Here is a 15586-nt window from a genome sequence, read left to right as displayed (position 1 = left end):
TGGGCACAAGTGCACGTGTGGCCAAGATCCTGAAAAGTGGGAAATTAGGAAGGAAAAGGGATTGCAGTATGGCCATCTCACATGAGGGGGTGCTTTCTTACTTCCTCTATCGCTCTCTCTTTCTTTCTAGAGAACACACGTGCTCTCTGGCAAATATTTTTTTAAAAAAAGAAGAAAAGATTTATAAATTTCACATGACAGATCAAGAGCCACAAAGGGAAGACACAAATAAAAATGAGACCTAACTACAAATACTGAAAATATTAAAAAGATAAAAGACAGTAATGAAAAAGTTTGGAAAAATAAATGTGAAAATCTAGATGAAATGGACAAATTCCCAGACTAGATCTCAGCAAAACCTGACTAAATAATTTACAATTATTTGGGTCAGGTCATGGTCCAGCCATAATGCAGCATTCTTCAAGGCTGACCCACATGGGAAGGATCCAAACGTGAATCCAGAGACCTAAAGCACCCAGAGCATGTATGTGTCCATGATCTGGGGCTAGCTAAAATTAAGGATGAATCTTAGCATGAAAATCCTTTTCGGATGCCTGTCTCTCCCTCTCTTTCTGTCCCTCTCACTCACTCACAGAAAAAAAGAAACTTTTATAAAATTATAAACTATTCAAGGACCAGCAGATGGCATAATGGCTACGTCGCTGGACTCCCATGTAGTCGACCGCGGTTCGAGTCCCGGACCTGGTGGCTTAAACTCACGCTGGGCGGCGGGGGTGCGTGCATGTCCAAGATCCCGAGAGGAGAATGGAGGAAAAGGGTTTGCTGTGTGGCCATCTCCTCAAGGGGTGATTTCTCGCTTTCTGTCTTTCTGTCTCTCTCTGTCTTTCTGGTGAGTGTACTCGCCCTATAGCAAAACCTTTCTTAAAAAAAAAAAAAAAAAAAGAAATTACTATTTAAACAACTATTTGCATGTGAAATAAATACCAGAAATGCTTGATGTGGATTTGCTGTGAGGTAAATTACCATCAGCATAGCTTATAAAACATTATAATCAAACACATATTTAAGAAAGTTCCAATTTTTCTATATTCTACTGTTTAAGTAATAAGTCAAAACTCTGGCATCTCCACAATAAAGATTATTATCATCCAATATCAGCTATTAGATGATAATATTAATTCCACAGTAGTAGAATTAATTAAATGAACAAGAAAATCATAGAAATACAAAAGAAATCCTATGTATAACCAGAAATACTAAAAAAATTAGAAACTTTGTATTAAAAATATTACTTTCACAATTATTAAAATTTCCCTGTGAATCTGGTGAAAACTGAACACTGCCCCCCTATAAAACTGCAAGTAAACACAAACTTTTGCATAAAATTTTAAAGGCCACAAGGATTCCTGATGTCCTTATGTGATATTTACAAGAGTTCCAAATAAGTACATCTTCAGGGCACCAAAAGTCAATAAAAATAATACAAGGAGAAAAAAATCTAAATGTCATCTCTGTGAATTCAAAATAAAATGTAAACACTGAATGAAAAATACTACTGCTTGAGCAGGCCCCACAGCACGGCAGTTAAACTGTGCATAAGGAACTGGTTCCCAGTCGCCAACCACACTTTAAACACCAAGTATGTGTGTACACACGCCCCAAACCTTGACCAGGTGCAGAACTGGAGGAAAAAGACAGCAGCTTGACCATGCCCCACGAAGGGGTGTTCTCATTCTTTCTCTCTCTCACTTACTCTTTGACAATAAAAAATAAAGAACTAGGGCCAGAAGGTGACGGATGGATAAGGTCCTGTATTCCCACATAGCCAAGGAGGGCTGCTTGAGTCCTAGAGCAGATGGCTTGAAAATCACACCAGGTGTATGTGTGCATGCCCACCACCACCCCCCCAAAAAAACCTATACTATTAATAATGAATTAAAGCACTTAAGACAGACTTTTAAATTGGAAGACTTAAATTATTATGAGCCAAGTTAAAAAGAAAAAGGAAATAAAAAAATCACAGGTTTCAAAGATTTTCAAGGTTTTTAAATCTTTAAAGGTCCTCTAAGTCTTCAAAGACCCTTCAAAATCTACCTCAAATAGCATTTCTCTCATTAAACTTACTCAACTACTCTCACAAGCTGAGCACCCATATCTCTTCTATGCAGCTCCATGTTTCTGACATGTATCACAGACATTTGCTATGTGCCATAGCCCTTAGTAGGAATTTAAACTTTTCCTGAAGAAACTAATAGTCTCCTCATTTTAGTATTCCTTTATAGTGCTGACTGCCTAACTAGTGCAGTCACTAAAATATCAGATCAACAAACAAGTATTACTTTCATATATAAATACTTCTCAATAACCCTACTAAAATAACTTATAAAAACACATATTTACATGTATGTATCTTTAGGCCGCATGTTTTAATCACATATTTTCAAATTAGCTACTTTCCACAAACTTAGGGACCACTGCTTTTAGGTATAGACAAGAACTCTTTGAACTCCTATTCTTTAACGGGACAATTAACAACACTGTGTTGGGTGGGCAGTGGAGAATCAGGATATAATCGTCGTGACAGTTTAAACCTAAGAGGAGACAGAGCTTTGGAAAATGAGAATTATAAGTAAGTTCGGCATCGAGTAAATAAAACATGAACCAGCTAGAGCACTATTTAACAATAATAATCAAATGAACATTATTTAACTACACTTTGACATTTTCTGAACCAATGGCTTTATTGCTTAAGACAGCAAAAGCAATATTACTTGTGAAAATTTTCATCAGTTTCCTCCAGATGTAAAAGGATCTCCTCGGCGCACTCCAGGGAGGAAGCACCCGTGATTTTCTCCTTCACGCTCTGGAACAGCTGCCTCAGCATGGCCTGCAACACCGCCTCGTCCTCGCTGGAGAAATGGGCCATCCTCTGTTGGAATCAAACGCCCACTCCCATTACTTCGGAGCCGAGAAACACCGCACACTGCGCACGCGCCCCCACCCAGCCCCGGCCTGCGCGTAGCGTCGTTCCCTGGGAAACCGAGGCGAGCGCTCGGGGGTGGGCCCTCATTTGCCGGCGCGCCATTCAAAAAACACAAATCACCTTACTTTGGAGGAGCAGGGGTCCACGAGGCCCCGCCTTTGGTACTCGTAGTCAGCTTCCAGTACCAAGAGAGCGCAGACGGCTGCCACTACCGGCGGGAAAGACGTCCAAGATCACTGTGATGGGAGGGCCGGACCGCGGGAAGTACGCGCCGTACGTGACGTCAGCTCGCCGCGCTTCTTCCTGGGCGGGAGAGAAGGCCAGTAGGTGATCTGAAAAACCGGGTCCTTAGGTGCGCTTTGTCTCTCCAACCTTAGCGTTGTAGGTTGGAGAGAAAAGTATACGAAGAGAAAGAAGTCAATAAAGGAAAAACAATACGAGTAAAATTAAAAATAGCGTGGAAAGTTTCGATTGGAGAGTAAATGTCATTGAAATATTGCTGTATTGTTTTTCCTCATAGCTAATACCCATTGAGCCCGGGCGCGGGGGGTGAGGGATATTTGATCCTGAAGAGCACCTTGCTAGGAGCTATGAAGAAGAAAACGCCCTTATAATTCTAACAGACATAAAAAGAAATTAATGATCACAGTACAGTGCAGTTGGTACCATGTTGGGGAAACACCAGGTAAAAGCGTGGAAACCCAGAATTATGGTTTAATGTAATGGAGAAATGGAAAGAAAACCAAGCATAAATTGGACATGCAAAGAATAGGGGCCTGAAAGTGTATGGTATTCAGGTAATTGAGATAATAGGGTCAGAAAAGGGAACTAAGGAGGCTGGGAAAGTAAATTGGCCATATCTGAGTCATGTTTGACAGTTAAAGGGATTAGGGATATATCCTACAACTAGGACACAATTAGCTTCCAAAGAGACATCATGCAATATTATATACAAAGACCACGCTGTCAGTAGCTGCAGTTAATAATCATGATCCCTCATCCAGTTACCAACCTGGATAAATCCCAGAACCATGCTCATGTCTGAAAAAGAGGAGCTATCCCAGGAGAACATTAGAATCAGATGCTGATATCAACACAATAATCAGTCACAAGGCACTGATGGGTGGTTCAGTGTCAAATTCTCCCTTATCCAGCCTTATATTTTACTGCCCTGGTATTAGATACACTTCCTATGTTAGCCAGGATCAATTACTCCTTTGATGTTAAACTGTTCCCAGAACAAAACAATGATATATCTTTGCCAGTTTTTTGTGTTTTTTTTTGTTTTTTTTTGTTTTTTTTTGAGAGGTTTTCACTATAGAGCGCATGGGCTCGCCAGACAGACAGAGACAGAGAGACAGAAAGCAAGACATCACTCCTTTGATGTTAAACTGTTCCCAGAACAAAACAATGATATATATCTTTGCCAGTTTTTTTTTTTTTTTGAGAGGTTTTCGCTGTAGGGTGCGTGCGCTCGCCAGACAGACAGAGACAGAGAGACAAAAAGCAAGAAATCACCCCACCACCACCACTCCACTCCCCTCACCCCCCCATGGCCACGCCCAATCCCTTCTCCTCCATTCTCTTTGGATCTTGGGCATCTGGGCACATGTGCCCAGCATGAGTTTAAGCCACCAGGTCCGGGACTCAAACTAGGGTCGACTACGTGGGAGTCCAGCGACATAGCCATTATGCTAACTGCTGGTCCCTATCTTTGCCAGTTCTAATGGCAGATCTCTTGGTCAACTGTATGCTTAACTTGATTGTTTCACTACTATATGAGGAAAAAAGATATTAGCAAAGTAGCATATTAATAACTTCATGAATGATGCTATGAAACCTAATATGTGTATGTGCACCTGTGTGTGTACCCAAACACCAATATTAAGATAGTCATTAATGATGTAATTTTTCTAAAATAGTAAATAAACTATTGGCAAAATTAAAAACAAAAAATACTGGATTATTGAAAAAGTCATGACGCATTTTTACATAGAAAAGTATGTCATGATTTTCCCGATGACCTAATAAATTCTTTCCTTGATTTACATGGTTTTCACCCAATAAATAACATTCCTCTTTCCACATAGGCCATAACTAACAAATAGGTGACATAGAGATCAGACAGCTAAAGATAAAATAACAACTCTATTAAAATTGAGTTGGGTATGACTTTTGTTTGTGACATAGCCATCTTGCTAACATTTCACCTCTAATTTAGAATTTATCCACTTACTCTCTTGCATAGCTATATAACAGCAGGCTACCATTACAGAGACAGGAATGGACATAGCCCATGCATTCTATACATAGACTGGTCTTAAACATCAAAAGGAAGGCCAGTCCTATAACATAGTAGTTAAGGGAGCAAGATGTTTTATAACATATCATGGTTCAAATCCTATCCAGTGGCTTGAAAAACATGCTGGGCATGTGTGTGTACCCTAAATCCTGACAGGATGGAGAAATAGAGAAGGGATTATGTATGGCATGACCACACCCCATAGAGGAAGAGGGTGCTTTCTCCCTCTCCCTCTCCCTCTTCCTCTCTATCTCTCTCTGGCAAGTGCATGTGACCTCTGGCTTATAAATAAAATCAATTAATCAGTCGATAAAAGAATAACAGAATTGAGACATACTCTGTCTTTTTCTTCCAGAGTCACTGATCATCTCTATAAAATCACTTAGTAGTCATCTACTAATCAAACATACATAAGACCTCTGCTATGTGCCAAGTGCTTTTTTATATGGAATGGTAGATTCAATGACAATAAGATAAGTAAGATGAGACTGCAATCCTCACTATATATCCTCACTATCCTGATATAGTTCACAGTCCAATAAATGAGCCATTTCACATATGAGAATTATGTATATAAATAATTAGAAAAGTTGATACATACAGTCTGCCTGTTTTAAGTATGCTTTTTTATTTCATTCAAGAGAGAAGATACAGACATCCCATCACACCATGATCCATTTGCATTTTAGCTGGCCTAGATCACAGGCACATGAACCCAAGCCCTTTCCTATGTGGTTCCAGTTGGGTTACCACTGCACCACTATCTGACCCCTACATGTTGTCTTGACTGATTTCCTCTAGTTCCAGGAAATGTTGTATGGGGAGACCTTTCAATTATCAATTATTTGCTCATATAAAGATAGTAGTTTTGTTGGTTTTCCATTAATCTTAGCATATATTCATTCATCAGAATAGTTATGACACATTTTTGCATAGAAAAATACATCATGACGTTCCTGATGACCTAACAATACTAATGATCATCTAAGTAAAAATTTAATAAAATGTGTAAGTTAAATTCTCCAGTTAGGCTATATTTACCCCTTTTGCCATTTTTGAAATCTATTTTACAGATAAAAATTTACAACAGCCTTTGTATTTTGTAATTTTTGGTATTATTCATTTATTTAATTAGTTATTTTCTTTTTGATTAATTAATTTATATTGATTCACTGAGCTTCGTCACAGTATACAAAATGTGATTTCCCATCCAGAATATATGGCATAGTGACCTAATCATAAATGCTATTGTCGATAATTTTCCATTTCTAGCTTCATATGTGTATATATACATATATATATATATATATATGTCTGTATGTATGTATATATATTTTCCCCCTGTTTCTCATACTCTGCCATTTCCCACTCTCCTCCCACACCATCTCTGGTGTCTACACTTGTTTTCCATTCCTTTATTTCCCCACATTATATTGATTCACAAAATTTCTTAAATAATTTAACTACTTTCAATAACAAGTTCAGCTGATGTATACATATCTGTGAATACATGTCTGACTTTAGGCATGAAACTCTGAGTAAAATGAATATACTATAAAGAAGCACTTAGCTGATGCTATCTAACTTACTATAGTCAATAATCAGGTATTATTTTTATATATTTTTTAATTTCAAGAAAAGCAGTTTTAGCTTTAATAAATTAAAGAAATGCTAAAAAAAACTTTGCTTAAAACTTAAAGCCAGGAAACAGTTCAGGATTGTGTTCAAGTAGTAGGTACACGAACTTATACACACTTCAAGAGAAGACAAAAACAGTTAACTCTGGAAAACAAAGCATAGAAGAAAATCATTAATGTTTTAGTCAAAAAGTCATAAGATTACATTTCACCAGTTCACTCTCATGTACTGTATCTTCTATTATGATCTTATCTTTCCATTCAACTCCAGACTTTTCCCTACCATTAAGTTGGCCATTTTCTTAGTTGTTTTTGAACTCTTATTTCTGTGTGTCTGTATTTAGGTTTCCTGATATAACACTCCCTTCAGAACTTCTTGGAGAACTTGTCCAATGTCGGTGAATTCTTTCAGGTTTTGTTTACTTGCGAATGGTCTTGACTTTTCTTCCTATATGAAGGATAATCTTGCTGGGTACAAAATTCTTGGTTGAAATTGCTTTTCCCTTAACACTTTGAATGTATTTTCCTATTCTTTCATTGCTTGCATTGTTTCTGATAACAGATTCACTGTTAGCCTGATGGGATATCCTTTGTAGGTAACTTGCCATTTTTCTCTTGCCAAACTTAGTATCTTGTCTTTATCTGTGGTCTTGGTTAATCTGGCTATGATGTGTCTTAGAAAAGATCTTCTTGGGATCAATCTGGCTATAATGTGTCTTGGAGAAAATCTTCTTGGGTTGATTCTATTTGGGGTCCTTTGTATTTCTTGGGACTGGATTTTTTATTTCAATGCCTGTCTAGGTTTAGGAGATTTTCTTCCAGGATTTCAATGTAATAGATTATCAATACCCCTACGAATCTTTTTGCCTTCTGGAATACCAATTATCTGAATTTTTGGATGTTGATAATATCTAGTATTTCTCATATATTTTTCTCATTTTGGGGGGCAATTTTCTCAGTCTTTGTGGTGAATTTTCTTAGGCCAGTGAATCTATCTTCTACATCTGAGATTTGATTTTCTATATGACCTAGTCTGCTTGTAATACTTTCAAAGGAGATTTTGACTTCCTTATTATAGCATTCATCTCTAACAGTTCCGTTTGTTTCTTTTTTATGGTGTGTATTTCCTCTTTCAGATCTTGTAAGAATTTCCTCACCTCCTGGAACTCATCAGCTCCTTTCTCCTTTCTCTTCTGCAGTTCATTGTCTCTCTTCTCTTCCATCTCTGTTAGCTTTGTCACTAGAAAGAAAGGTATTTTCTTGCTTTCCAAATTTTCTTGTGACCCTGCAGTGATATCTGGTCATCTGATGGATTGTGTGTTTCTTCCTAATTCTTGAAGTTCAATCTGAGCATTCAGAGGCATGCAGGAGGAAATGATCTGCAATCTCTCTTCTGTTCCATTTTTCATTCTTTGTGCATCAGATTCAGTGGGGAATATTCTGACCCTAATTGTAATCAGATGTTTGGATACTGTTCACTTGAACCTGTTTTTTGCATGGAGGCTGAACAGCCAAAGAATAAAGATAAAGCAAAAGGGGAAAAGAATTAGAGAAGAGGAGAGAAGAAGAGAAAATAAAGTAAAAAATAACAAAAAAACCTTTACATTTTAAAAAGAAAAAATGAGAACCATGAGGCATGCATGCGTACCATGTGAAAGCAATATTTCACAGCTCATGTTCAGTAGTCATTTCAGGATGGCCCTCATTTGTGCCTTTCATAAATAGAACGAGGAAAGGCACAAGTTAGCACAATAAAGGAGGGACTTGAGAGCCCAGAGAATACTTTACCTTAAAAAAAATTAAGACACAGGGAGACATAGAGGGACAGAGAAATGAAGAGTAGGATACAGAGGTAGCCCTACTCACTAGAAATGCATCAGGAAGGAGAAATCTCAGCAGAAAATCTTTATCTTTAGTCAAGGAAAGCAACATTTCACAGCTCAAGTTCAGTAGCCATCTCAGGATGGGCCTGCTTTTGTGCCTTTCCCACTAGAAATAAATCAGGAAAGAGAAGTCTCAGCAGAAAATCTTTATTTTTAGTCAAGGAAAGCAATATTTCACAACCCAAGTTCAGTAGCCATCTCAGCAATTTTTGGTATTATTTTTAAAGGTGTTTTTGCCTTAGGCACGTGAGCACGTGTACTCACCAGAAAGAGAGACAGAGACAGTGAGAGGGAAAGTGAGAAGTCACCTCCCAGGGGGAACAGCCACACCACAATCCCTTCTCCTCTGTTCTCCTCCCAGGATCTTGGATACACATGCACATGCAACCAGCGTGATTTTCAAGCCACCACGTCATGACTCAAACCAAGATCAGTAATGTGGGAATCCACCGATGTATTTGCTTCGCAATCTGCTGTTCCCATAATATTTAGTATTTTTAGTGGCTATTTTCAAGTTTATTCATGTGTATCTCTCAACAATGAAGTTGATGATATTATTTCATTTCCCAGGTATTTTTCCTGTAGATTTTAACCACAAGCAGTAGAATAACCCATTTTAATGATGGGCACTAAAAAACTATTTGAAATGAAAGAAGTAATCTGTGTAATAGAATTTTTTTACTTGCATTTTTCTATTTGTAAAAACTAAGTATTGTAATAATAGATACTAAAAAAAAATTTAAATGAAAGAAGTAACCTTGTAATAGAATTTGATGGCTTAAGTTTTTCTATCTGTAAAAGCTAAGTTTGTAATCTTTTTTTCCAATATGGATATAAAAGTTACTATTATAACCCATAATGTTTATAATATTCTGGTAGATTACAAAATAATATTAAAATGTCAAAAATACTGTTAGACTACCAACAGTAAGCAATGAGTAATTTTTGAAGCCTTTTTAAAATTATTTCATGAAATGCATTTTGCTTTTAAGCAAGGTCACCTATGTAATATTCATTTGTTATAACTCAAACGCCCTACAAGAAACATTTTACTATATTTTTATGACATAAAAAATTATTTGGCATGTTAAATATGATAGCCTGAACACATATATTTACTTGTATTTCATCCCAAAACTCCACTAAAATGATAAATACAAAAGACATAAGCTACAAGGACAAAGAAAATATGCAAGAAAATAACAAGAGTTTGGTTTGTTCAAGTAGGAAAACTGTAGATGAGGGTTTATCTACTCAGACATATAGGCTGATGCTTGTAGAAAGAATTTTTAGTAGGTATGGGTAAATATTTAACATAAAGTCTTGCCTCATCCTGTAAAAGAGAACATTTTTAAAAATTTATTTTACATTCAATCACTGTGTATCATTACAGCATACCAAATGAATTTTCCCATCATGAATACATTGTATATTGGTTCAGTCAAAACCACCACATATACATTGTAATCAACAGAAAATTTATTTCCACCTTGGGTTCCTTAAATATTTTGCTTCCGTCTTCTTCCTTCCTAATTCTCTTACTCTCACCCTACCCTATTTCCCAACCCCTTCTGCACTGTCTCCATTATCACCATTGCTCTCCATGCTTTCATATCTTCTAGACTTTTAATTTCTGTAATAGAGTGCTGACATTTAGTATGTATTGAGTAGGGGCATACAATGCCTCTCTTTCATAGTCTGCCGTGCTTCACTTAAGAGTTAATCTTCCATACTTGTCCAGTTTTTATCAAATCAAAGAGTTTTATTTTTATGGCCAAGTAGTATTCCATAGTGCATATGTGTCACACTTTTTCAATACATTCATCTGTTCATAGACATTTGGATTGGTTCCATGTTTAGCAATTGTGAATAATGTTGCAATAAACATAGACCTGCAAGTGTTTTTCCAACTGAGCATTTTCCTGTCCTTTGGGTAGATACCCAGGAGTGGAATCACTGGATTGTGTGGTAGTTTTGTGTGTAGATCTTTGAGGAACCTCCATATTGTTCTCCATAGTGATTATAATAATTTGCATACACACCAACAGTGTAGGAGAGTTCCCTTTTTACCACAGACTCACAAGCACTTATTATTATTAATCATTATTATTATTATTATCATTATTATTAATCTTAGCTATTTAGAATGGGGTTAGGTGGTATCTTGTGGTTTAAATCTGCATCTCCCTTATGATGAGGGATGTTGAGCATTTTTTCATGTTTTTTTGGTTGGTTGTATGTCTTCCTTAGAGAGTTGCTTGTTAAGCTCATTACTCAACTTTTAATTGGATTGATCATGGGAGGTGGAGGGATAAGGCACTTGTGTTCCCTCTGTACCCTGGTTATCAGTCCCTTATCTGAGGCATAGTTTCGAAATGTATTCTACCATTCTGAGAGGTGTCAATTTACTCTAATTATTGTTTCTTTTGCTGTGCAGAAGCTTTTTAATCTGATGTAATCCCACTTGTCTATTTTTGGGATTGTTTCCTGTGCTTCTGGGGTCTTATGTAAGAAGTCTTTACCTACTCCTATGTCTCTTAGAATTTCTCCTGCATATTCCACCAGTAGTGTTATAGTCTGAGGTCTTAGGTTTAGATCTTTGATCCATTTTGAGTTGATTTTTGGTAATTGTGAGAAATAGGATCCAGTTTCATCTTTCTGCATACCCAGTTTTTCCAGCACCATTTGCTAAAGAGGTTTTCCTTTCCCACTGAATTGACTAGTGTTCTTTGTCAAAAATCAGTTGACTGTATTTTTGGGAGTTTATTTCTGAGGTCTCTGTTTGTTCTGATTATCATAGCTGTTTTTATTATCATAGCTTTGTAATATATTTTGGGGTCGGGGAATGAGATACCCCCTTCCCCACTCTTGCGCAGAATTGTTTTGGCAATACAGGGTCTTTTATGATCCCAGACAAATTATATGATTATTTTTTCTAAATCTGTGAAGAATATCACTAGTAATGTGATTGGGATTACATTATATATGTAGATTGATTTGGGTAGATATAACATTTTGATTATGCTAATTCTCCCAATCAAGGAACATAGGATGTCTTTCCACTTCTTTGTGTCATTTTTTATTTCTTTTCTTAGATTTCATAGTTTTTCTTTTAGAGGTATTTAACTTTTTTCGTTAGGTTTACTCCTCAGTATCTTTTACTTTTTCTGGTTATTGTAAAGGGGATTGCTTTCTTTAGTTCTACATCAATCTGCTTGTTTTTGGAGTATGGAAATGCTGTATATTTTTGTATGTGATTTTGTATTGTGCCATTTTACTGCATTCATTCATCACTTTCAGGAGTTTTTTTCATGGTTTCTTTTGGGTTTTCTATGTATATAATTATGATATTTGCAAATAGAGATAATTTCACTACTTATTTTCTTTTGAACGTCTTTTATTTTATCCTATTTTCTGATTTCATTTGCTAGGACTTCTAGTACTACATTGAAAAGCAGTGAAGAAGGTGTGCAGCCTCGTCTTATTCCAATTTTTAGTGGAAAAAAGGATTCAGCTTTTCCTCTATCAGTATGATGTTAGTTAATGGGTTTTTGATATATGGCTTTTATTGTGTTCAGAAATGTCCCATCTATGCCAATTTTGTTGGCAGCCTTAATCATGAAGGAATGTTGTATTTTATCAAATGCTTTTTCCACATCGATTGACATGATCATATGGTTTTTAATATTTCTTTCTGTTAATATGGTGTATTACATTTATGGTTGAACAACCCTTGCATCCCTGGGATAAAGCCTACAATACTATAAAGTAAATGAACTTGACAGACATCTATAGAATCTTCCATCCAACAATCACAAAATATACATTTTTTTCACTCTGTCGTGGAATCTTTTCTTAGACTGACCACATGATAGGGCACAAAACAAGCCTCTACAGGGTAAGAGGCATAGAAATTATGTCCAACATCTTCTCTGATCATCATGGAATTAAACTTGATATTAACTTGAGAAAAAAAAATCTCAAAAATACAGAAACATATGAAGACTAAACAACATCCTCCTGAATGACTTCACAAGCACTGAAGAAAGTAAGACTGAAGTCAAAAGATTTGTTGAAACCAATGAGTTTCTATAACCTATGGGACACAGCTAAAGCAGTCATAAGAGGGAAGTTCATAGCAGTTAGTGCACCTAAGAGAAAGATGAAACGGTGGCAAATAAATAACCTAACATCATGCCTCTGGGAACTGGAAAAACAAGAACAAATGCCAGGAGGAAATAACTAATAAAGATTCAAGCATAAATAAATGAAGTAGAGAATAAATTAACTATATAGAAAGTAAATGAAACCAAAAGTTGTTTCTTTGAGAAGATCAACAAACTTGACACACTGTCAGCTAGACTAATTAAAAAGAGAGAAAAGAACAAGATAAATCAGATTCTCAGTGAAATAGGCAATATTGTAACAGACATAACAGAAACATAAAACATTGTTCAAGAATACTATGAGCAATTATATGCTGACAAACAAGAAAACCTGGATAAAATGGACAAATTCCTGTACACATATAATCTACCAAGATTAAATCAAGAAGACATAGAAAGTCAAAACCATAACAGGCAATAAAATTGAATCAGTAATAAATAACTTCCCAACAAAGAAAATCTCAGGTCCCATGGCTTTATTCTGAATTCTATAAAACTTTTAAAGAAAAGCTGATTCCCATTCTACTCAAACTATTTCTTAAGATCCAAAAGGAGGGAATGTCCCTATACTCATTTTATGAAGCCTCCATCACTCTGATTCCCAAAACAGACAAGGACATGACAAAAAAGGAAAACTATAGAACAATGTCTTTGATGAACATATATACAAAAATTCTCAACACGATACTAGCAAATCATATCCAATGACATATAAAAAAAGGAACATATTTTAAGACTTGCAGGGGCCAGCGAGAGGTATTTATCCATGGTTGAGGCACTGACTCCCACATGGCCAATCATAGTTCAAGTCCTATACCTGATGGCTTTCTCTCTATCTCTCTCTCTGGTAAGTGCATGTGCCCTATATCAAATTTTAAAATAATAATAATAATGAAATTAAATAATCTTCTTTTTAAAGAAAGTTGGCATATAGTCTATATAGTTAAGAATTTTCCATAAGCTATAACATTCAAGACAGAGTAGGTGGAAGCTTTACATGTCTGAGTATGGGCAAGTGTCATTTTTTACCAAGAAATAGTCAAAGTAGTTTATCTGTCCTTTGTGAGTATGCATATATCCTGAAGTCAGAACTTACCGAACATAAACAGATATACTCAACATACATACCTAAACATTTGCTGTGTAAGAAATACATGCATGAATTTACTGAGATGTCAAGGACATCTTAAAAGAGAAGTCTTGTGTTTTTCTTTTAAGAAGAATGAAACAAGGTAGAATACATAGCTCACCAAACTCAGGCAGCTGTACCCTATAAAAACTTAGTGATTCATGACTTTAAAATACCAAATATACAATGATAACTCCCAAACTTTTATCTCTCACACTAACCTTTCACCTGTAATGTAAACTTTCTATATAACTACCTACTGGATATTTCCATCTAAATAGGTATTAAGACTTTCTTCATTTACAATTTGTAAATTCATCCTTCAAATACAATCTGTCTGCCCTCTGTCAGTCACTTACCATACCCTCTGTCAGTCATATACCATACCCAACCTATCAGGAAATCCTGACAGCTCCACTGTCAAACATACCCAGAATCTGTCCTTTTCTTGCCATATCTAGTAACACAGTCCCAGGTAAAGATACCACTTTATCCGCCTGCTCTCCAAATTCATCTCTATCTAATCTTCCTCTGCCCTTCCTAACTGATATGATCCATACATACTTCTTGCTATTCCCCAAAACATTAAACATCCTCTTACCACAAGGCTTTTGATGTTTTAATCCCTTCTGGCAGCAGGATTTTTCATATAGCTTATTTTCTCCTTCCTTATATTTCTGCTTAAATATCAGTAAAGAGAGCTCTTTACTGACCACTTTATATTAAAGAGAAAGGAAGAAAGAAAGAAAATATCCTTTCCCAAGTACTCTTAATAATAATTCTTTTTTCGGGACCAGTAGATGGCATAATGGTTACGTCACTGGACTCCCATGTAATTGACTGCAGTTTGAGTCCTGAACCTGGCAGCTTAAAACTTGTGCCGAGCACATGTGTGTGCATGCCCAAAAACCCAAAAGGAGAATGGAAGAGAAGGGATTATGGTGTGGTCATCCCCCCAGAAGGCAATTTCTTGCTTTCTGTCTCTGGGTCTCTCTAGTGAGTGCATGCACCTATACAAAAATCTCTCTAAAAATATTTTTTAAATAAAAAAAAATTCTCTTTCCAATTTGATTATCCCTGAGCAGTTAAAGAAACATGTAAAAACTTTTCAACTCTCTTCTGTGAAAATTTTAATATGGATTTTTTTACTTTACTTTGAAATCTCATGTTGATTTTATCTTGGTTCCTCAGTAGAAACTGCCTGGTTTACATCCTACCAATATTTTTCTTTGTAATGTTATGCTTCTTGTACTAGAATACTAACTCTATAAAGCAGAATTTCATCTTTTGTTCATTAATATATCTCTAGCATCCATAATAGAGTATTTTTAAAATTAATTAACCCATAAAACAGGTGAACAATAAAGAAATATATTTTAGTGGCCATTTTAAAATTTATTCATATATCAATATATCTCTCAACAATAAATTTCATGATATTATTTCTCAGTGGCAATAAAGAAAAAAATAAGAATTTTAGGCAGACCTAAAAAGTGGCCAAATTTGAATAGAGGGCAAAATAATC

General features: G+C 35.9%; 1 protein-coding gene and 1 long non-coding RNA gene across 3 annotated transcripts in view; one reads left to right on the top strand and one right to left on the bottom strand.

The window, feature by feature from the left end:
- Positions 1 to 3241, bottom strand: part of TBC1D32 (TBC1 domain family member 32) — a 226089-nt gene extending 222848 nt beyond the window's left edge. Inside the window, exons 1-2 of the mRNA XM_027769471.1 lie at positions 3070 to 3241; positions 2733 to 2890 (exon numbers count right to left, since the gene is read on the bottom strand). Coding sequence (XP_027625272.1) covers positions 2733 to 2887 — 155 coding nt within the window. The 5' untranslated portion in view covers positions 2888 to 2890; positions 3070 to 3241. The remainder of the gene's footprint in view (positions 1 to 2732; positions 2891 to 3069) is intronic.
- Positions 3202 to 15586, top strand: part of LOC102488149 (uncharacterized) — a 26046-nt gene continuing 13661 nt past the window's right edge. For both annotated transcript variants that reach the window (XR_337783.2, XR_337784.2), the window contains exon 1: positions 3202 to 3267. This is a non-coding gene — a long non-coding RNA (uncharacterized LOC102488149). The remainder of the gene's footprint in view (positions 3268 to 15586) is intronic.

The sequence above is a fragment of the Tupaia chinensis genome, unplaced genomic scaffold, assembly GCF_000334495.1.
Source record: "Tupaia chinensis unplaced genomic scaffold, TupChi_1.0 Scaffold149798_1, whole genome shotgun sequence".
NCBI lineage: Eukaryota > Metazoa > Chordata > Mammalia > Scandentia > Tupaiidae > Tupaia > Tupaia belangeri.
This window is presented reverse-complemented; position numbering and strand designations above follow the sequence as displayed.